At 47.1% G+C, this 23,541-nt stretch overlaps 1 protein-coding gene and 1 long non-coding RNA gene across 6 annotated transcripts in view; both read right to left on the bottom strand.

Annotated features, from left to right (window-relative positions):
- HERC3 (HECT and RLD domain containing E3 ubiquitin protein ligase 3) overlaps positions 1–20,094 on the bottom strand; it is a 56,004-nt gene extending 35,910 nt beyond the window's left edge. For 2 of the 5 annotated variants that reach the window (XR_015700193.1, XM_087738109.1), the window contains exons 1-2: positions 19,987–20,078; positions 14,543–14,800 (exon numbers count right to left, since the gene is read on the bottom strand). Coding sequence is in view for 1 of the 5 variants with exons in the window: in XM_087738109.1 (XP_087594235.1) it covers positions 14,543–14,768 (226 nt within the window). In the remaining 4 variants the exon portion in view is untranslated. Of the gene's footprint in view, positions 1–14,542; positions 14,801–18,061; positions 18,083–19,773; positions 19,897–19,982 lie in introns of those variants that run through there. The other 3 variants (XR_015700194.1, XR_015700195.1, XR_015700196.1) reach the window with 3 other exon arrangements.
- LOC148051467 (uncharacterized) lies at positions 1,904–4,345 on the bottom strand. Its single transcript, XR_015700200.1, has 2 exons — positions 4,084–4,345; positions 1,904–3,890 (listed from the first exon to the last, which is right to left on the bottom strand). It is a non-coding gene; the product is annotated as an uncharacterized LOC148051467 (long non-coding RNA).
- Positions 20,095–23,541: the final 3,447 nt, after the last annotated feature.

Raw genomic sequence — 23,541 nt, 5'->3', positions numbered from 1 at the left:
TAGCCAGCACCCAGAAGTTGGCAGACCCTGTAAAACATATTTGACCTTCCACAGCTCTCAAGTGCAATGTAGACGAGTCATCCACAAAGCTAATCAGCTCATCCTCCCCTTGCTTTATTGCTTGATGTGTGAAAGCGCATGTGTTACAACATCCTCTGTGCTAAGCTTGGAACAGGTTTGAACCTATCAACCTATTACTACCACTGTCAGACACTCATAAAAAAGTCCCATAAGAAGGAAGCAAAGCAAGAATGCCTTAGAGAATAAAAAAGAAAAATCACTTAGTCCTCTGGAAGATCACCCACAACTGACTTTTCATCATTACATCATGTTAGGCAACTGAAGTAGGTGTGACAACTACTCGTACAACATCAACAACCAAATCTTATTCGTTATGCAGAGTTTTTACAAATGGACGTGAAAGTCTTGTTTTGCAATAAAACACTGGAAATGCCACATATCTGATGGGAAAACACCCCACAAGGCAGGCAGAAGCAAAGTTGGTTTTCTTTTTCCTTCCCTGAATAAATACAAATGTTTCAGGCGGATGAAGAAAGATTTCACCCTGTAAGCTACAAGGCAGTGATCAGTTTCATTAAAGTCTCACTTGCCTGAGACACGAGGGAAGGGTAGTTATATATCATTCTATGAAAATGATACTCCACATCAAGGGCATCCAGAAATCATTACCATACTTCGCACCCCTGGGAGGGCTTGCCTTCTAAGTCTGGGAGTCAAAAAATGAGGAAGAGAAGAATCCCTAATGGATGTTATAGAAGAGAAAGATGACAATTATTTAAATATGTATTCTAACAGAGGAAAATGCTACCTGAACGTGTGCTTCCTTTCACTCAAAATAATTAATGGCAATGGAGGTACGGTTTACAAGTAATAAGCACACAAACATCTAGGAGGGCTCGAGGACTGGGCCTGCCTGCCGTCTGGCCATCCTTTAGCCCTGCCATCTAATAATGCCCTTTGCCCTGCAGCTCTTTCCAGCAGGACTAATTTCACCCAGTCCCACTGCCAACCCTATGCAAAGACACAGACAGGTTTTGAGGGTGGTAACTCAATTTACACATGCAGTTTCCACGCTTGGGCCCATAAAGCGTCCAACTGTAGCACTGCTTGGCAGCCTGTTTTGTGTTTATTTGCATATGTAATTGAGGGAGCCTATTTTTATCCATGAGCTCTAAACAATACATAGCAAGGGCTTCGCACACTGCGACACAGAGAGGACATCCGACTGGTTTAGAAGTCCAGAGTGGTTGCTTCGGTCCCCACAGACTCCATCTTAAGTTTAATTTGGCAACACAAACCTGACCTTGCTCTATGTGCCATCCCAAGGGACTAATAAACAGCAACTTGTTTGAAAGGCTGCCCTGTGACACTGAAAGCCTTCAGTGACTGCACTGCTCACCCAAGAAGCAGAATACAGCCTCACCTGGACTCACTGGATGACCACAGACAGAAGAAACATGCCTGTCTTGGAGCTGAAGATCTTTGCCTTTAGAGATGTACACATACAGCCCACCTCACCATAGTACATTCCTAAGACCTTGTCAATTGCAGCTTGCCTGCAAAGTCATGAAGTGTAAACACTCAACTGTTTAAGTTTTAGGTGCTCTCACACATCTCTTTCCAGAGATGGAAAAAAGCCAGCCTTCCTCTGGGGGCACAGACTGCCCAGGCAGTCCAAGTTAACTGTCAGGCTTGCCAAGCCACCAAATGTACCATCTGCCTGCTAACATGGGTGGTGTCATCAAAAATATCTGATAATTCCTTCTTTGGTGACCTCCCACCCCTTCCTCACATCGAAATATGAGGTGTGTTAGTGGTTGGTATACATTTGTTTTAATTTCCAGAGCATCACAACACCATTATTCATCACTGCACCGAGACGAAGGGTACAAAGGGTAAAGTTTATTCTTAGTATTGTGTCTTCAGTAACTGATGAATAAAACCAGTCAAATGGAGCTTAATAGGCACAATTATATACAAAGCTAAGCAGAAGAAAAAAAAAAACACAACCCTGAAAGCAACAGGGAAGGGCTGAAGGAGTTACACAATACAGTGTTTCAACATGTCATAAAAAACTTTAAAAAAAAAAAAGCTCACATTCCAAGAAGTACACACTGACCCAATCTTTTCTTTCTGAAGCCAGCAGCTGTCTCAAAACAGCACCAATGCTCGGAACTCATTTATCCTTTCTTTGTACCTGGTGGAGTTTCAATTTTCATTTCTTTCTTCTGTCCACTTTAACTCATGGATCTCAGCATAAACAGGTTTATCAAGGTTTGACTTCTTTTGGTCCTAACCTTGTTAGATCTTTTCATAAAATACACATTGGACCAAAGAACGAGGTCTAGGCAAAACACCTTCAGGACCACCCTTCTCTGGGGGGTGACAGGCCTGGTTCCCAGGACCGCTCTTGTGTTTTCTTGCCTGTCTGTGGTTTGCAGGGACACTCCAGCAAAATTTGAGGACAGGTGCTATATGTTTCTGTAACTCAGCTTTCTGACAGTTGGCACGTTTAGCTTGAAGGTTTGGAAATGGCAGTAAAGCTGGGCCAAGAATGAAAACCCCTGAAAAGCCCACCTTCAGTCCATAGCTTCATGATTTATAAAACAGGGCTTATACTTTGTCCCCACAGTGTTGGAAAGCTATACAAGATCTCCAGCATCTGCAACTGCTGGAAGCACAAAGCACTCAATGAATGATTAATTAGTTTTCCTACTCCTAGTAAGTTTATCAGATAGTTGGTACACCCTTTTTACATATAGCTTCCAGCTGCTCACAAGATAGGCTTTTGCTAGAGGACATGGCAGACTCCTTCAACCATGTGTGTACTGGGATGTACACAAACAGCACCAGATGGCTTCTACTGTCTGAATACGACATAGAGAAACTATCAGCCCTGAGGTTACACACCTTCAGTGGCAAAATCTGGATTTCTCTGTTGGTGAGAAAAAGCTGTGGCTTGGAAGAGTTTCAAGTGATTTCAGTCTGCTTGGACACCTGGCCAAAACACCTCATTGCCTCCCCAGCCTGACAATAAGCAACTCAGAGCATTTGCTCATCTTGGTTGTTGCTGCCTGCTAGGTAAGTGCCCACAGACTCTAAAATAAGTGTCTTACTAGCTTGTCTGGATAAGAAAGAGATGGTGGTAGAAACAACTGTTGGCAAGAAATTCCTGTGGGTTAAATGCTAGCAGCTGGCAAGTCTGAGGACAGATGAGCCAATTTCTTTGCATTGCCATGCTTGTTAATACAGTCCACAGAGGGTACCTGAGCATTGTGCAACCAAGATCTAAAATTCAGAAGTGTGAGATACAACATTTTAATGCACAAGGCAGCTGAATATTTAAACAGACAGCAATAGCAACCTAAACTTCACCCATATGGTCTTTCTGTTCTGAGTACTGGAAAGCCTAATTCTTACAGGAACAGAGCCGAGTTCTCTCCTTTTGAAGATTAATTACACGAACACATTAAACCACCTAACAAGGTGACACTAACAGCATTAGCACTTATGGAAGGCTGATCCAACAGCCAAAAACTCCATGTAAAAAACTGCTACTGCCTTCAGTAGGTAGTACAAGAAAATGAGAAAACCACTATGGCCCAAGCTTATCAGTCACCAGCATTTCATTAAACCACTGTACAAAAAGCAAGTAAACAACAGTGGATCACCAAGCTCCCTGACAAGATTTTTATACATTAAGTAGGAAAGTTCAGCTGACTGCCGATTCCCCAGTCTCCACCAGCAAATCCCGGAGATGTCCTGCACATGCACATCCTGGTTGTATTTCTAGGCTGTGATGAACTTCGTGATTCCCATCTTGAGGAAGTCAGCTGAGCATTAAAACATGTCTGAGTGTTTTAATGAAACTGGAAAGAGGAAAAGAGAAAAAACAAAGTGCAGCAACTGAAATGCTTGCAAACCAAAGTGCACAAAGAGAGAAGTTCACCCCAGATTTCTTCCTCCCCTTATGAAGGTTTCTCCTTATTTTGTCAGCATAACTTCAACATCATCTTAGCTATTCAATGCTTTTACCAGTGTTAGCAGCACGAGTACACTCACCAACTTTTCCAGGAAACACCATCCCCAGTGGAAGCTGATTCTGCCACTTGGAAACTGGTAACTGGGGAGGGGAAAATCATGCTGTTTGTCAGGGCCTTTTTGCCTCTTCCTCTCTCCTTTAAAGCCCCCAAGAATGAGCGTCTGACTTCCCTCTGCACACTTTCAACTCCAACCACCTAGTCATCTCATGCTCACAGCTGCCACAGACAACATGTGGAGTCTGGGACTGGCAGGAAGAAATCAGATTCTATAAACCACTTAAGCAAAATACAGACTTCCCAAAGCTATCAGGTGCTTTTGAAAACATAAGCTAACCCAGCCAGCTAAAACTGCTTCTCACACCACCTCTGCAAGCTGTGGTTTGTCAGCAGTAACACCGGAGGAAGGCTCACAGGGAGGAGGCGAGGGCTGAAGGACGGTCTCAGGAACACGCCTTTGACTGCAGACAGTCTCTGGCATGGCCGGCCGTACGACACGCACAACACGTAGGCAGCTGGAACCACCCTCCCCAACACCAGCCCCACAATTTCACCGCCGCTACTTTCCTCCTCCTTGCCAAGCCTCTCTGAGAAGGCACTACGTGCTTGTTGTGTCTTGCATTCAGACTACGTGAGACTACTGCATGCGAGGGTGTGGAAAACACCGTGCTCTGCACCTGAGTGGCACAAGACTACAAGAGCAAACCCCATGGGGAGACCACATCCCCGCTGTATGACCGCTACCCTCGCTTTCTATCTGCTGTTCTCACCCATGTATGGCAGCCCACCTCATTCTCAAACTTCTCTTAGTATGGGGCAAAAGCTTTGAAGTATGCAGCAAGCAAATGTTTACATCGGCATGTAACCTCCTCCGACTTTCAGCCATTGAAGTTCACTATATCCATCGAGGAGGCTGGGTTTTACAAGTCCAACTCACAAACCTTGAAGCCTTCCTTTCATTAACTTCGTGAACTGCCACTACACTTGCAGCAGAGAGCTGAGCAGTACCAAGAGCAGCCTGATTAGAGAGACTAACAGCAGCAGCACTGAAGCTGATAAGGCTCTGATAATTTGGTTACAAAGGAGGAAATATATAGACTCACCGACCAGAAAATAGAGGGGGGAGAGGACAGTAAAGGACAGAGGACAGCCCAAAGCAGGTGACGTTCCCAGGAACACTGTTGCTCACAGGGGTGGGAAGACTGTCCATAGGTCAAGGCTAAGAAGCTCCAATAACAGAGACGGTGATTCTGCAGTCCCCTTTCATCCACAGACACTAGTGACGCTTACTGAGGTGACTGCTTCCCTGCACAACACGTACAGTACTGCTCATTAATTTATTTAGCATGGCTGCTTACAGGCTTAAATCTGAGAGAGGCTCGTTTAGTTATTAGCACTGCCTTCACTTTACAAAGCTGCCTGTGATCACGTCAAGGCAGGAATGTCAGAGCAAGAAGCGAGAGGCCACTGCGACACCCCAGGGTGTCACTTCGCATGGGCTTTGCCAGCTACTCCCCCTCACAGCCATGAAAGCAGACACCTACCCTGAGAAATCAAACCCCTTCCTCAGACATAGCCATAGAAAGCCTTTTACTTCCCCACGTTGCTGCCTTTTTTCTAGGGGACACGGCCTCTCCGAGCACCTCTCTGAGGAGCCATAAGCAGACTGGCATGGGCAGAGCCAGCAGCCAGCCAGAGAAGGCTCTTGGAAAGGGCTGGGCAGGCAAAGAAGGCTTCAGTCTGACCAGCATCAGCTGGCAGAGGAAAGAATCCACTTTCAGACCTTGGAAGTAAACATGCAAGGGAAGCTCTTTCAAAGAGGGAAGGCACCAAGACCTGTGAAAGAAACACAGGAAAAATGTATGTTCAGGAAACCCAGGCAGAGCCTGTTTTCCTCTTCAGGTTACTGCAGAGAGCTGTAAAGGTGGTCACTCGGCCAGGCCTGCTGGCCACTGGCAGCACAGAAGCTACAGCTGGGCCGTGACTGCTGAGAAACCCCAAGGTCCACCATGCACACCCCGGCAAATGCCACGGCTCCAGGGCAGCAACTCCAGCACAGGCAGGACATGCTAGAGCTCGGGGAGACGTCAGAGGTGGAAGGAGGAATTAGGCAGGTGGGTGCCTAGATACTGGGTTTGATATGCTGGTACTACAGTGCAAAGCTGTATTTCTGCCTGAGAAATCCCAAGCAAAGCCACAGCAATCTTGAGAGTTGTGACAAAAGTCGATGGCAGTAAGCAGGGACAGCAGACCGGGAAAAAGGAAGAATAAACCCTTCACTACAGGCCATCATAGCCACATGAAGTAGTTAACACAGTCCTGTGGCAACTGTTGACCCAACCTTATAAACGCAAAAGAAAAGGCAACCAGTGTAAAACTGACAGCTCTGCTTAAAAACCAGCACTTTCACCTCCTAGCACTGCAAGGAAGAGAGATCTGTTCGTTTCTTCCCTGCAGTGCTCCCCCAAACAAAGCACCGCTCCCTTCCCAGCTGCCTTAACACAGCCCCTTCCAGCAAACCTGCTGGCAAGCCACAAGGGATTTAAGGCTCAAAGACCAGGAACATCCACAGCCCATCCTTCCGGCTCGGTCAGTTGCTCCAGGCAGCAAATCGCTGCCCCAGGAGGTAAGATAAGAGTTTACTGTTATCCATCTGCTGTGCTCAATCCTGCAATCACTGCTGTATGAGTCTCCTTCTGCAGCAGGTGATCACGTCTGAGCAGAGGGCTCAAAGTGAAGCACCTCCAAGTCCCTGCAAGACAGAGAGCATTGCTGTATACCATACACACTGCAAGCAAGCCACAAGGGCTTTGCTCCACTTTTTGCCTCTGGACAGGTGCTATTTTGCCCTCTTTTCACATTATCAGGGCAGCTTTGCACAACAGGAATCATTTAGCCTTCACATGGGCATTTCATATTTTCTTCTAGAAGGGAGGCTACATTTTCTAGGTAGCCGCACTTGGCTGAGTCTCACTTGTGGCAGCCCCAGGCTTTGACGAAGTAGCATGTGATTTTCAAAAGCACTTGGTGTGCTCCTCACTCTGTTCCCATTTATTTCACTCCTGCAGCAATTTGCATGGGAGCAGGACAAAGCCACACGTTCCTGAAAAGCCACACCTGCACAGTGCAGGCTCAGTACAGCATCCTTGCCCTTGCTTTCAATGACATCCCCATCACGTTCACAAATCCTGCTTGAAAAATATGTTACTACAAAGAAGCAGGGTGATGGGAAAGAGAGGTAATTAATGCAATCCTATTAAACATCTACAAAAGTTTATTTTCTCTACTTTAAGAGTTGAAGGGCATTCTGAGAAAAGGAGATATGAGCATCTGTACGTTCCTTTTTGGCGAGTCTATATAGGCAGGCAGCTGTTTAAAAGGCAGGTCAGGTGTTAAGAGAGTGAGCATTTCTGCACAGCTCTGCTGTAGAATCAGCTGTTTTCTGCTAGCAGCCTTAAGTGTCAAAAATATTTGGTTTCTGAGAAGGAGTTTCACAAAGATCTTTGAGATAAATTCTTCTTTCCAATACAGCTTAAGGAAGAGTATCAGGCTGTTTAATGTTGACTGAGTCAAAATCATCACAGACAGTTACGCATCTTCTGGAAGATTTGATGCCTATAGACAACAGAGCAAGCAACAAGCATACACCATGAGCCAGAATCAAACTCAGTCTTTCCATATAATAGTTACACGCTGAAAACAAGCCAACCCCTTTTCCATCAGGAAAGAGGACAGTCATCCTACACACTCTTGTGAGCCTTCAAGATCAAATCATACAGAATGCTCTACATTTGCCTTTACCAAACTCAGGCTTTGTTACCTCAAAACAGATGCCTGCATGTTTTCATGCAAAGGAAACATAGGATATTAAGGCAAGAGAAAAAAAGCCATCCTTACTGAGGAAGAGCACCTGGGCTGCTTTATTGGGAGCGAGAATAAAATCTTTGCAGTTGGTGGGGAGAGATTTCTTATTTCAGACATCTATTCATAGACCCCCACCTATACAAAAGCTGCCCAATAACTGTGTATCATCATCTGTGGTTATGTCACATAACACATCTTGAAGACAAGAACGATGAACTTGCAGCATCAACAGCCACCGAACTACTGAAACCTCTCCTAGAAGCCCTACTTAAACATTCAGCTTAATGAAGTCATCACTTTTGTCCAGCACAGACAACTATTCTGGGTAAAAAAAGGTTGGGGCATTCAGAAAACTTGCCTTTTGAGACAAGAGACATTAAAATGGTCTCTCATACCCTCAGTAAAACAGGCTGTACTGATTCTAAGAAAAACAGTATCTTGCTTCACTGGGCTCACTCTTATTTTCACCCTTCAGCAATATGAAATTGAGAGAAATCTGATGGTTGGAATAAATACATGTGTTTTTAGAGACAGCGCTTCAGAGTTAGATCTGAGAACACATTACAGCCATTTCAGGCTCAGACTATAGATTTCTGTACTGACAAGAAACCAGATTTCTACTGGTTTAGGTTCTCCTAAAGAGCTTTCTCTCTCCTCAGTTTAGGCTCTCCTAATCCTGCAGTCTCAGAGAGTATTGGTAGAAGTCAGTTCTCATGATCCAGACCACGCAAGTTTTAAAACAACTGCCCACTATAAGTATCTGGCATATTCAGAGCCCTCAGCCAAGCAATTCAACACAACACATGCATATTTAAAATATCTAAGGGAAAGCACTTCCTTTGATTTTATTTCTCATTTGACCAGATACATATTGTTTCTAAATGAAGTCATTTTTAAATCCAGCCTTCTAATTTTGAAACCTAAAATCATCCTGAAGCCAAACTGCACCAATTCAGCTGAGACAGACACACCATAACGCAAGTCCACGTTGTTGTAGTCACTAGTGAAGGCGTAACAACCTCAAATACCTTGGTCAGATCCTGTGAGCAATCAAAGGAAGGAAAGGGATGCGTACAAATGAACATACCCGGCTCTGCAAGGGGTAGCCAGTTTAATAATCTGACTCTTTGCAAATAAGATTTACAACAGGTGCTGAAACATAAATTGTGTCCTAACCCTTCCTTTATTATTTTCCTGGTTTAAAGTCAGCTGCTGGAGGCCTGGCTCTGCAAGGGCCCCTCTGTCCCCCACATGGCTCCATCCCTCCCCACAGGTCCCTCAGCACGCTCATTTCCAGGCACGTCCTCCCCGGCTTTGGCAGGACCGATGCCTACAAGCAGGACTGCCATGCCTCTACTATATCTTTTGCAGCATGCAGCTCACTTTGGTGAGGGGGAGGGAAAAAAAAAAAAAAAAAAAAAAGAGAAAAGTGTGATGAATGCACAGCAGGACTCTCCCAGACCACAGCACTTGGGAAGTGTTGCAATAGCTGTGTGCCAAGCCTCAGCTCCGTGCCCAAACAGGGGGACAAAACTGTCTCCAATCCTCTGAAAAGCCTGCTTAGCGGAACCTCCTGGAGTTACTGGTGTTTAAGCTCTTTTTTTTTCTTGTTTCACTCCTCATGCAAAGAGGAGGAAGGCAGGGGGAACTAACCATTCTCCTGGCACTGTCATCCCACCTGTGAGCAGCTCTCAACCTTACCTATTCAAGGCAGCAGCCATACCTCCTTGTCTGCAACCTGCTCCCTTCCACAGCTGCTTCCAACAAACACAAGCCCCACCACCTCTCCTCCTCCTCCTGAGCAACCAGGGCCTCCTGGCTGACTTCTCACCCACCAGGAAGAGGCTAAAAGAGGCAGACCCATACAGCCTGTCCTTCCAAGCAGGTCACACATCTGAATTCTCAGCTGTTACAGGGTTTATGATTAACAGGCATACTGCAATGAGAACCAAGGTCTCTGGTCACTGTAACCCTGTGCTGAAGTTCAGGACAAGTGGATTTATGTTTGAAAAGAAAGGCCACCAGGTTCAGAGAAATCCAGGGGATCTGGATCGTGTAGTTGTTTTTTGGTTTGGTGGGGTTTTTTCCTGCTTTTTGAAAGAGATTGAACATAATGATGATATTTCTAGCCCTGCAGCTATGAGCAGACAGATTCCACAATGCACACAGAAGCAATGCTACCCTGCACCTTCGCATCCAGACAAGAAATTTGGTAAAAAAGCATGGTTTTGTCTGCTGTATGTTACCAAAGGTTCAAGGCAAATTTGGCACCAGACATTTTCTTGTAACTCTCTTGACACGCTAATTACCGAAGCACAGGTTTTCTCACTAGAAGTCAAATGAAGTCCAAATGACTTGCAGAGAACAAACCTCTAGACCAGAAAACAAGTTCCACATCTCAGACTCAAGCATGCTTTTAAAGCTTTATAAATGGCAAACCACCAGCTAGTTATTTCACACTCCTCTGTAATTCAGCCCATATCCCAAAAGAGCCTTTACCTTAGGTACCTGGGCCTGTTTTGTTCCCCAGCATATGTATGCACATTCAGATAAAAAACATTTATCTAAGAATCATCACAGGGAATCAAGACACCATGTCAGACCTGAAGAAAATCAATCCAAGTGAAATTACAGGGCTGAAGAAGTGGAAATTTAAATACTTAGAGAATAAATTTCTTGTTTCCTAAAATTACTGCAGTACAAAATTATCACTTCCTATTACAGACATAATGTATGTTAACACCTGACGATGCTCAGGAAATTAATGCAAACTCAGACTGATTTTACAGAACAGTGGGCTCAATAGTTCACAACTAAGATCGCCAAGTTGCTTCTCCTAAGGCATTGTAAGAGACACTGGGGAATCCAAGTGCCTAACAACACAAGTAAGAGTTAGGACGGGTCAGACAAGCTTTATTAACTATGGTCATGGTGAGGGAACACTGGTACAGCGTCTCCCCCTCTGCATCCATACCAAGTGACTGCAGAGACGAACTATAGACTGTTTCAGGGGGAAAAAAGTGAGGAAAACAATCATTTCAATATTAACAAAGCCAGGTATCCATCCCTGAGAGGGATGGACTCCTTAAGTAGCTTGCTAACCACCACAATTCAAAGAAGGAATGAAACAGTAAATAGCATGACAATGTGGGGAGATGGCTCTTGGTGGAGCCCATCACAGGCTGTTAGCTTTTAGTTGAAAGGAATGTTTAGTTAGGATAAACTTCTTAGACATCTTTAATATTAATTTTACCACCACAATGTAAAATCCAAGGAAAGGGCACTTCCAGAAAATAAACCTCTCTTGACTCATACTCTTTTCAGTGGCATGCACTCTCCCAGTAATCTCTGTTCCCTGTAGTGGAGAGGCACAAGAATCACTTCACCAGCTGCTATCCTGTCTCTGCATTACATCCACAAGCTCAGCTGATGTGACAGTAAACACAGCTTTTTAATTAACAAGTTTCTTTCATTTCAAAAGGTGCTCTCCGAAGCACTCCTCTAAGCAGGATTGCTGAAACAATTCCGTGCCACTGTTAAACATTTTTGTGAGCAGCATGAATGAGAAGCAAAATTGAATCCTCCTGCTACAGATAGGTGTAAATGGGCAGCAGAACAAGAGAAAAAAATAATTGTTTGGAATATGTAGTAAGGGAAGAAAGGGAGGCAAAGTCTTCAAAAGCACTCACTGCAAATATAACAACTCTTTTCCCACTGGAAGTCATTAGTAAAACCCGAAAGCTTTGCAAGGAGAACAGGGTTCGATCCATGTTCGGTGCATTGCAAAGTCCCAGAATTTTATTCACAAGCAGACATCATCCTGGGAAATAACCACCTCTAATTAAACAACATGATCATGTATTCTGAAAACACTAATTGAAGCTTTTAGCAATGCTGGCAGCGTAAGCCTCACGTACACACACACACAGAGCAAGTGAGAGATAAAAGGCCGTATCCTCTCCTGAGCGCAGACCTGGGCAGCAGGAAGGAGATCACTCCACCTCTCTGAAGTCATCTAGCCTTCAAGAGGTTCAAGACCCCCTGCACATTTTCATGTCTTGATGTTACTCTCAAACACAACCAAGACACTCTGCAGGCCATGGTAAGCATTTCTGAAGTCCAGAGGGGGCTCTCCGGGGGCTGCCTGGAGGGGACGATCAGCACTGTGGCACAGCCTCCCGCAGCAGGAGATGCGGCTCGCTTCCAGAGCCGGGCAGAGGTCAGCCACTTCGCTGCCCACAGAGGCTAGGCAGAACCAAGCCATAAGGCAGTAAAACCAAGAGGCCACGGCTCACGCTGCCCTGTCTGGCAGAGGCTGGGGAGATGGAGCAAGACTCCCAGTTCCAGGTATTTCTCTCGTTCTCTACCTCAGAGACCTCCTGACAGTCTTCTATCATCTTCATCAGCTCAGGACCCTACGCCCCACAAATACATCTTCACTCCCTATCAGACATGGCTTCATTCATAGGTCCACAACTAATGAAAAATAAGATGATCTTTGACATGCCTTTCCATACAGAAGGTGTAAGGTTGTCTTTATCCCATGCAGGGGAGGTAGGAGTGACAGAGGAGGGCTTGATTCTTCTTGTTCCTATTTGCAAAAGGAGAACTAAGAAATTCAGTTCCCATTGCTGCAAGCCAAAGCGGACCGACACAAAGCAGCATGTGGGATGGGACTCTCTCCCAGTTTACTGTTGTTATCCTAGAGACTGCTCTGACTGTTCACCGTGAGCTAAAAAGGGAAGCTGTTCCTTGCCTTACAGCGCATCCCTCCCACCTGCCCCAGCCAGCAGAAACCCCACTGCGGGCACAGCCAGTAGTACTGTGTCAGTAGAGGAACAGTTTCTCAAGGATGGTGACAGGCTCCTCGGAGAGCAGCACTGCAGAACCTTTTTCAGAATAAGTGAAACCTGCAGGATAACTGGGAGTTGGTGTCACATCTTAGTGACAGTCCCTTAATTTAAGGGGTAGAAGTAGGCCACTTGGGATCAAACCCAAAGAACTTTTTATTTCTATTTCCAAATCTCAGACTGCCTCTCTTCTACAGCCCTAGCTGAAGGCAGGATTACCTAGTTGCTAGAAGTCTACACTTCAGCATTCATGATTCATGAGATCCATTTCCAGCACTGATCTTCTACTCACTGTGAAGCCTCCATTTTCATCATCATCTTATGCTTGCTTTATTTTATGGGCAAATGGCAGGCTAGCCCAAAGATGTTTCTCAGAGTACACATCTTTCAGTACTGTTCTGAGTGCTGTAATTTCTGGGGTCTCTGCACTAAGAGTCATGCAGCTAGCCAGGTGATTTGCAGGATGAAGTATCCTCATCAGGTTGGGCAGAATATTCACCAGGCTTGGATTCCTTTTAGTAAGCATCTCATTTATTCCAGGGCCTAAATTTACGAGTCGTCAGAAGATGAACAGTGGCTGTGCACAGAGAGGACTTAAGCGTTCCTGATAATCCCAGCCTCTTTTAGTCATTGTCTGGAAACCACTTGTAGGAAAAGAGAGGCCAGATTCAAGGTCAGCTCCTCTAATCCAGCACCACAGACATCCAGCATCCAACATCTACCACCCCATGTTGAGAGAAAGAGACAAAAGACACACTGACAGAAAAAAAGGAGCAGTGGAATCAGTCAGGTCAGATTTGCACATACTACATGGGAAACTGTGGCTATTTTGTACACGTCATATGTCTATCATGCAATAATAACGTACACTACAGAAGCCCCAAGCCCTACAGAGGGTAGCCTGCAGTTTGAGGACAGATGATATCTTATTGCTCTAATTACCCACAAAGGGATTTTTATTATATTCCAGAACCTGTATCTTTACCACATGCCAAAATCAAGAAGTTAATGGAAGGTGAATTGGAAGGCCAACATTCAAAAGAAAGTCCATAAGAAAGGCTTCAGGGTTTCTCAAAATAACAGTACACAATTAAACCACTCCTTCACCCTGGGAAGGAGAGGCATTAACTGCCTGCGGTTCTGCGCATGCAGGTTCTGCCCATTGGAACACAATGAAGAAAGGGCAATTTGAGTCTGGGGAACGCAAGGCTACAATGACCTTCTTCTAGACTAAGAAAGCATGAAGGCACAAGTCAACAAGAGATTTCCAAGAGGGGAAAAACAAAATTTATAAGCCTTCTTGGCCAAAACCAAATTTGTTCTCCAAAACCACACTCAACACAGATCTCTTCTCTTTGAAGTAAAAGACAAAATTCCCAACAATAACTGAACAAGAGTAGGCATAAGGATGCAGTGCCATTGGAAAGACAGCAGAAGACACTTGTGACTCATGACCCTCTCTTCCCTTTTATAAAAGGAAAACATAATGCCAAAAATCAAAACCTGCCCTGAGACCATCTGTGCTCGCCTCTGTTTTGATGCATTTCCCAGACAAACTGAGCAGACCTGTCTCCCCACCCATGCTGCTCAGCTTTACCTTTCCAGAGCCAGCAAATATTATTCAGCATCATTACTGTGTTATTACACATGATCTTCAGCTCTGTTAGCTGCTCCAGCTCCAGAGCAACCAACACAAGGCAGCTTCCATGATCTTCTCAGCCCACCAGCCTCAAGACAGTTTGAAGCACATGTAAAAAGCAGACTTACCTGGCTTGCTTCCTTCACAGTCATGTCCCAGTTGGCCTTTGGTGTTCAAGCCACAGGTATACACTTCCCCATCCTCCAAGAGGAACATGGAGTGGTTTCCTCCGCATGCCACCTCCTTGACATTTCTGTCATGAATGAATCCATACACCTGCGGTTCAGGAATGATGACCTGGAGGTTGCTACCTATCCCAGGTTGTCCAAAAGACGAGTATCCCCAGCATAGCATTTTCTCTCTTTTCAGCAAGTCATGTATCCTTCCTGCACAAGAGAAAGGGGGGAAGGAGTGTGAATGAAGCAAGTACTCAACAAGTGATCTTACAGAGATAAGCTGCTCGGAGCAGGAGGTGGAAACAACCAAAAAAAGGCATTTCCTGCATGACTGTCAGGCTTGGGGACTGCCAGTAAAAAGGGATTTCCACCATTACACAGACAAAGAAAGAGGAATGGAGACAGCTCAGCTCAGGTACTGAGTCTGCACCTTCATGCCCTGGCCATCTCCATGTGCAACGCAGAAGTGTTCTGAAACCCAGCAGACCTGAGCTTTTATTTCAGCAAAATCACTCTGCTTTGAAAACCAAAAAAAATCAACGAAACTACCCAAACCAACTGTAACGCTTTTTAGACTAACATGTCCAAACCTGAACTTTTATAGTGTCATATTTGGGACCACTGCTTAAAGAAATCTTTAAAAACTATCTCAAAGGTGGTCAAACTAGTCCTGAACAGACTGACATAGGTACTTGTGGTATACTGGCCAATGCAGAACTGTATTATTCCTGATAAATCCAGATTAAGAAGTATTTTGCTCAACTCAACACATTCTTGGAAACCAGATATATGCATGTATACACACACACTCCCCTCCCTAAACCACAGCAAGAACTTCCCAAGAAGCAGCACACTGACAGCTTGGCCCTGACAGCAATGGACAGATAAGGTTGATGCAACTTGCTAGCAGCCAGGTGTTATCTTTTGTGCCGCACTCAGTGAAAATCAGGGATTTCAGAGAGTGGGGTAACATGGGAAGGGAAAAAAACATAGCAATATAAAAGGCCCAAGGGATTACTCAGCCTGAACTTGATAATGACAACAGGATGCTAATGCATAAAAGCTGGGAGGAGGGAAACCGTTCTCATTCCAGAAGAAGCATGTGAAAGACTTTAGTAACACTCCCTTGTCACTCCTAATCTCAATAGGTTTGGGTTATTTGTTAAACATGCTATACTAATAAGACATTGAGAACTCCTCTGCTTGAACAAGAAACCGATTAAAGCTTTTTTGTAAAGGGAAGGAGAAAGAAGAGAAGAAAATGAAAGATGCGAGGTATCAAGTCTTATGACTCACCATGCCAAGTTTTAAACTAAGGCAATTTACAGTGGCAGCATTTACTATCTCAGCACAGGATCGAAAAGCAAAAGGTAACCCTTAAAGCGCCAAAAATTCCTCAAGGAAACAAGAATCCTTCTTCCACTCTGAGCAGATAAGAAACACATACATTTGGTTTGTTTCCAAAGCCTGGTGCTAATTCAAGCTCCAGGTATTAGCAATAAAGCCTTTCCTAATCTAAGCCCTAAGCAATGGGTGTTCATCTCTTACCCTGCTATCCTTGCCTGTCAGCCACAGTCCCCTCTACTGAGGCAGGACTGAGCTGGGGGGGGAGGGAGACGATTTTCCAGTTGTATTTCATCAGTGGTGCAATTTCCATTTACTAGGATCTCTTATTAGGTGCTTTAAAGCATGCTATGAATCCCATTTATCTCTAACAGCCCTTGCTCCTTTATAGCATAATTCAATTCACTCACATCCACACGTGTGCTGATCACTGGCCAGCTCCAAAGCACCCAGAGGAAGAAGCAGGAGGTTACAAGGCTCTGTCTAGTTAAATCAGTCGTTGTGTACACTCTGTACTTGGTTGCCCTCTGCACAAAAGCCTGATGGAAGATACCCTCTACGCTGGCTACATGATTTCCTACACTAAGAATAGGAATGCCGTGGGACACAGTAAAATTGCAGTGCGTGCATGTGCTTTAAATGACACAACTGCTATATTTATAGCGAACTTCATGTTCTGCCTCAAAAAAAAAAAATACAGCATAAGCAACACCCTGAAGGTGGCAACAGTAAGGCAGGGAATCATTTCAGAACTGAAATCTGAAACAGCAGAAATCTGGGACTGCCATTTCTCTCAGCCTGGGGAATTACTTTGTTACGAAGATATAAGCAGCACAATAGCAGCAAACCTGAAGATCCAAAGATCCCGTTCCCTGCTAGTATAAGTAGATGTTGCCTCTGAGCTGCAAAGATTTCACCATTATGACTTGAACTACAATGACATTGTACAACATGAGCTAAATATTAATTTGGGATATCGTTCTAAATGGGTTCCTGAACAGCCTGCTCCCCATAGACTACAGTCATCTTTCCTAGTGCTAATTCCATTTAAAATGCTAAAAATACTTTAATTACTTTCCCTGTGTTCATATTCCACACAAGAAGTTGCTGTAATGGGCAGGGAGATGCGATGTGATTGGTAAGAGATGTTTTTTTCCTCTGGGTAAGAGACTATTTAAAATAGGAAGAGTTCGACCTCCCAGTAATTCACATGCACACTAGGGTGATATTTCAGAGGAGTTCAACCCTCATTCATACGAGCAGACAGATTTTCTGAAGCACCCTGAAGTTTAACAATCCCTACGGCAGACAATAAGGCACACCAGACCCTTTAGAAAGTCTGATCTTAACTATATTTTTGGTTAGTTTTTTTTTTAAATTATCTCCATTGAATCCCACCCCCACCCCCTCCAAGCATTTTGCTGATAAATCGCTGTGCAGCTCTGTTCCAAGGGGACAGAACAGCACTTTCCACTCAAGAGTGAAAGCCAACATAGCCACTTTCCATTTGAGTGTACAGGCACAGCTAAATATTTTCCAATGGCCTGGTGCGCCACATTTTTGATTTACTTATTTTGAAGACGTAGCACATTTTTAAAACCACAACTGTTTTAATGCTTGGGTTTTTTCCTCCCCCCAGAAAAGCTGCTGCATCATGTGTTCAAGTAGGAGCTGTGTCCTGAAACACAACAAGGCTTCCAATGACAATTTCACGCTCCGTTTCCAGTCTGGTTAAGGCAGTTACTCTTCTTTGACACTAGCGGACAAAGCAAAAATGCATGTTATGCTGCAAACTACCTCTACAAGCTGCATACCCTCCTTATACTAAAACAATTACATAAAAAGTTTCTAGTGTGGGCAGGCACTAACACAGATGTGTCTGCACATAAACACACACATATATGTAGAATATAGATAAGGTTTATACTCATTTATCTGAAATTTTAGAAGTGGGTATTCCTAGTGCTCAGCTCAATACACCTTAAAGTTGAATTTTTATCTTCAGAGGACAAACCCTTAAAGAAGGTGGCTTTTTTTAAATGCATCAGTTAGGGCATTAAAGTTCCCAGTCCCTTTTAAAAATTGGATTGCAAACGGTATAAGAGCTGCAGTACCCAACCACATTACCTATTCCTGTTCTTCACAGATCACAACACAGCCAGCTTGGTATTCACGGTTCAGAGATAAGAACAAATGCAATGCAGCAAAGCTGGTCATTTGTGGACATTCCCCACATATAATAAAAAAAAAAAAAGGGGGGGGGGGGGAGAAGGGGGAGAAGGTATAACCCAACATCCTCAAACCCCGACATTCCAGGAATAATTCACCATCAAAACAGTGAAGGATGTACACAGCACAGCTAGAGAGAGGAAAACCTCACACTGGGGGGAATATTTTGAGGAAATCTATTGTGGGTGGAAGATCCAGCCTCTGCTATAAGGCAGGTCAGCTGATATACTAAGTATATATCCTTTGGTGAGAAAATAACCCTGGTGGTTTGGTATAATAATAATGCTGTATGTAAGATCATGACAGGATGTGTTTTATTTTGCCTTTTTTTTTTTTTCTTCCCTTCTTTCTTTTTAATAGCTATCCTGACACACACAGTCTCTTCACACAATCGTACAAACATGTTCTAAAGCCATAGCTGCAACCCCAACTGCACCCTTTCTAGAAAGTTAGTTACAACAAGCAACACTCAAGGCTGAGTGCTCTCTAAACAAAGAGATCTGCCAACTGGCAGGGCATGAATAAACACGTTTTTTTCCTTCCCTGTTGTCTGTGAGATTTCAGCTAGCAAACGTGCTGCTTTTATCATCATTGCCCAATAATGAAGGAATTTACTGATTCTTTCAGCCACTAAGCCTCCAAGCCCACCACCTTCTTCCTTTTGCCTTCATTTTGCTCCAACTCCATGTCCAATGTAGACCAGGCTACAGAGCAAGAGAATGCAAGGTGTAACAGCAAATGAGTTAAAGCAGAAACAGAGTATTTCCACTGTATAACCACAGGCCCTCAGCTAGAGGTGTCCCCATAGAAAACACTTGAAAACAGATAAATAAAATCAAACAAGATAGTAGCTGAAGGGGGCCTACGAGAAAGGTGGAGATGGACTTTTGACAAAGGAGCACAGTGATAGGACAAGGGGTAATGGCTTTAAACTAAAAGAGATTTAGATTAGATATAAGGAAGGAATCCTTCACTAGGAGGGTGGTGAGGTACTGAACAGGTTGCCCAGAGAAGTTACGGATGCCCCATCCCTGGAAACGTTCAAGGCCAGGCTGGATGGGGCTTTGAGCAACCTGGTGTAGGGGGAGGTGTCCCCGCCCAGGGCGGGGGGGTTGGGAACAGGGGCTCTTGAAGGTCCCTTCCAACCCAAACCGTGCTGTGAAGGCCCACATCATCCCCATTTCGCAGCGGCAGTAAGAAGACCTCCCCGCCTTCACCCCAGGCACAGCCTCTTCGCTTCCGCGCTTACCGCCGCTGCCCCCCGCCCCCAGACCGGCGCTCCCAGCCGGCTCTGCGGGGCCCGGCGGCCACACGGGCCCCCCGGCGCCGGGGAGCGACAGCAGCGGCCTCAGACACCCGCTGCCCCGGCACCCCCCTGCCCGCCCCGCAGCCAGCCGCGCCACGCCGTTCAGCAGCAGCGGCCGCGCCGAGCGGCTCCTGCCGCAGCCCCGCCGCCGCCGCCCCCGGCTCCCCGCACCGGCCCGGGGAGGCCCCGCCCGGGGACGCGCGTCCTGCGCCAGGGAGGGCGGCGAGCGGGGGGGGCCGCGGGGCTCCGCCGCGCTGCCGCTGTTGCCTTTTCGCCCCGTCTCCCCCCCACACCGCTTCGGTACCAGCGCCGGCAGCGGCCCCGCCGGGGAGCTGGGCTTTCACCCGCCGCGCCCGGCCAGGCCCGACCCCAGCGCGACGGGCTCGGGGCTACGCCGGCGGGGCTCTGACCGCGCCGAGCAGGGCGCCCGGAGCAAGCAGCTGCCGCCGACCCCGCGCCCCCCGTTCCCCGGCCGCCGCCACCGGTGCGGCGGCTCCGCTCCCCGCCGCTCACCTACCGCCAGCCCCGCCGCTGCCGCCACGGCAACGAGGAAGTCCAGCCCCCCGGTACCGCCGCCGCCGGCGGGAGTGACGGCGCAGGGCCGCCAATGGGAAGCGCGGGGCCGGCCCCCGAGCACAAATCGGCGGCGGGCGCTGCGCCTCGCCCCGCCCCGCGCCGGGCGGGGCGGGGCGCTCTGTCAGCCGGTGGAGCCCCGCCGCCGGCGCTCGGTGGCGGCTGCCGCTGTCCCCCGCCGTCTCAGCGCTTTCCCCGGGCCCGTGGGGCACGCACCGCCCGAACAGCCCACGGCACGGGCCGGCGGCGGGGCGGGCTGCTTCAGGCTGGCGTCGCCTGCGCGGGCGGCTGCCGTGGCTCGCTCGGGCCGGGCCGGGCCCGGCCGGCCTGGCGGCAGCAGCGGCGAGGAGGGAGCAGCCGGCTCTCCGGGGCTCCCCGGCCTGCCGGCGCCTGGCAGCGCCCGTGGCCTGCTTCTTGGGGCTGGCGGGGCGACGCGTCCTGGGGGACGCCGTGTTTCTGCCTCGTCCCCCGGGAAGGCCTGCTCGGGGCATCCCCTTTCCCTGGGGCCAGGGCTCCTCGCGGCCGCCCGGCGTGCCCGCCTTCCCGCCGCCGCCGGTGGAGGGCCGCGGGAGCTGCGGCCAAAGGCCCAGCGCTGTGGGTAACCAGCGGCCCAGGGTTGGGACTGCAGAGGTTTAGGAAGCCCTACAGGCTAGGCAGATCAGCAGCTGCGCTGAAGACGATACGAATCAACGGGCAAAGTTAAGCAGATGCAAATATTCTAGAATTTAAGCTATTCGAAGTGAAGGTCTCAAGGGAAAGCCAGCTTTCAGCTGTTTAAAATGACTCTCTTGGTTTTGTTAAGCATGAAATACCGCTTATTAATAACAATAGCCAGTTCCTTTCCCCTCGCCTTTTTTTCATCTTGCATTTTACATGGCCTCTAGGCACCTGAGAGGCTTGTTTGTTTAGGAGCTCATACATTTTATACAAAGTTTCAACCTTAGGAAAATATTTGTGGTCAAAGTATAAATCTCTGCTGGGAGACAGAGGTAAAAAAAAAAAAAAAAAAAGAGGCCAATGAGCAAGCAATTACATAACTCCCGAGTACTCGTTTTCTGATTTTAATGCCATCCATTAGAAAAAGGCTCTGCAGGCCACAAGAGCAATGCACAAGCTGGATCCCACTCAGACCATCAAAACGACAGTCGGTATTTGAGCAAACCAGAGAGAGATGTTTGCGGGGGCTCGGGGTGGGGAGAAGAGGTCCCTAAAGCAAGTCCAGCGCCCGCAGTGTTCACCTCCCTTGCGCTACGCCTCTGGCAGTTTGCAGTGCTTGCGTACTTAGCGTGCAACATGTCACGTATCGGATAAAAATTCACCTGTATTTGCATGGATCATGAGTGTTTAGCATAAAAAGAGCTCCTCTCTAGTGTAAAATTATACCTGTGACGTGATAGCTTTTACTCAACCAGTGCTACAAGCAGCTTCTAGAATAACTGAAAGCGTAGAGGAAAAAATATTTCCTTTGTTTGTTTTTGTTTTATTTATTTCGTCATCTGGAGACCTTTGCAAAATAGCCAGCATTTCCCTTTACACTCGTTTGCCTCTGTTTGTTTCTGATTGAGTAATCAAGGAGGGGAAGATACACGCAAAAAAGCGAAAAAAAAAAAAAAGAAATAGATGAGGGAGCAAAACCTGCAATTTGTCATAGGGAGCCAGGAACCTCTTGCTTAAACCAGTTTCTGACTGGCTACATTTCAGGTTCGTGGAGGGCTGGTCCTTCATAAATGGATGAAACGGAAGGAAGACCCCAAAACGCAGCCGTCCTGTTTGCGTCCCTGCACTCCGCTGTGCACAGCTCCCTCTGGAGGCCGCCGCCTCGGCCGAGTTCTTCCTCAGAGCCCAGGTTTCATCGCACCGTGGGTCTTCCTCACCTGGGGGTGGCCAGGCTGGGTCAGCCCACGTCTCCCTGCTGGCCAAGGGCTGCCCTAGGAGGGCCGGCGGCGAGGCTGGACCTTCGCCAGAAGAGCAGGCAGCTCACCGTTTCCTCGAGGGGTTAGGTCACCCAGAGACCAGGTCTGAAGATACCCGGAGGTGCCAAAACCCGCAGCTCGCCCTGATTTCCAAAGCACCTCTCTTCTCCCGCAAGCAGCTGAACAGCAGCCCAGCATCAGGAACCACACGGGCAAGCATGTGCTGAGGTCTCCTGAATGTTGTGGCAATACGCGTTACCGTTCATTCGCGTTCTCTCCACGAAGGAAGGCAGGGTGGCAGCTTTCCCCTGCCCTGTGAACCCTCTCCCAGCAGGTGTTTTCCTCCAGAGCCCTTCACCGGGTGCCGTTGGTAGCCTTCTGCTACAACGGGCCACGGCACAGACCTTTTAACGGGGCGGTGCAGAGGCAGCGATGCTTTTTGCCTAGTCAGTCCTGCCCGTTGTCAGAGCTTTCCACCAGCCTGAGGAGGGCAGGAGAGCTAGCCGCAGAGCACGCCGCCGCAGGGGAACTGCTGCAGGGGCCACAAGTCTATGCCCCAGGCATCTGGGCCAGAAAGCTGTTGCGGGTAAGAAAAATCCTTCTGTGTGGCCATTGATGTCTCTGTGTTGCTCTGGAAGCAATGAACTCTTCCGTATTTTGTCTTTTTTGGCCCTTCCCATGTTAGGGAAGAGGTTTTCAGAAGGGCTCAGCTGGGGATTAGCCAGCCAAGGCGAGGTCCCGCTACCTCCTATGGAAGCGGTATTCCTGCGTGCTGTCCTCTCTGCACAAAATCCAGCACGAAGCTCACCCCTGCCACACTTCACCAGGCCACCTCCTTCGATTCTTAGGGCTTACAAGCTGCTGGGGTGTCCTGGTCACCCCAGAACCACCCTGGTTACATCAGCTGCTCTGCCAGGCTCTTGCACTTCTCTACAGGTGACGTTCAGATCAGACGAGTGGTCTAAAAAAAAAATTCCTGCTGCAGGTTCAATATACTCTCGCTGCCTGTGTCAAGCCTTTTAAACTCATAGCTGAGCGCAAGGCTCACTCACGTGGCATTCCCCTGCATACTTTATAATGAGCACTGCTTGAGAAAATGTAGACACAGCTTGGTGCTCAAATTCATTGCAGAAAATGGCAGAGGAGCACTCTACTCTGCTCCCTCTGAAGGTCTTTTTTTTCTTTTTTATAAAAGCAGGGCTTATTTGAGGACAAATTAAAAATAGCCTTGAAAGTGACTCTGGGCTTTAATCTCCCATGTGATGTTGCATCATATATGATGAGAAGGAAATTCCTTCAGGCTCTAAATAAACCTATTATCATTTAATCTCTAATGGGTTATTTTGAAATCCAAAAAGAATACATCTTTTGTACATTTGCAGAGCACAGAAGATCACTCTGGATTTCCAAGCCCTAACGGAGGCTTAGAAAACCATAAAAAAGGAAACAAGCAGCCAGGAGCAGGCTGGCGAAGAGCAGCAGGCTAAGCTGCCACGAGACAGCTGCGATGGTGTGGCAGCATCAGCCGGGCACGGGATGGGGACCCTCCGGCTCAATGGGGACAACAGCTTGGGCTTCTGCCAGTT

The sequence above is a fragment of the Nipponia nippon genome, unplaced genomic scaffold (assembly GCF_047370975.1).
Source record: "Nipponia nippon isolate SJK-2023a ecotype South Korea unplaced genomic scaffold, ASM4737097v1 scaffold_6, whole genome shotgun sequence".
Taxonomy (NCBI): Eukaryota; Metazoa; Chordata; class Aves; order Pelecaniformes; family Threskiornithidae; genus Nipponia; species Nipponia nippon.
This window is presented reverse-complemented; position numbering and strand designations above follow the sequence as displayed.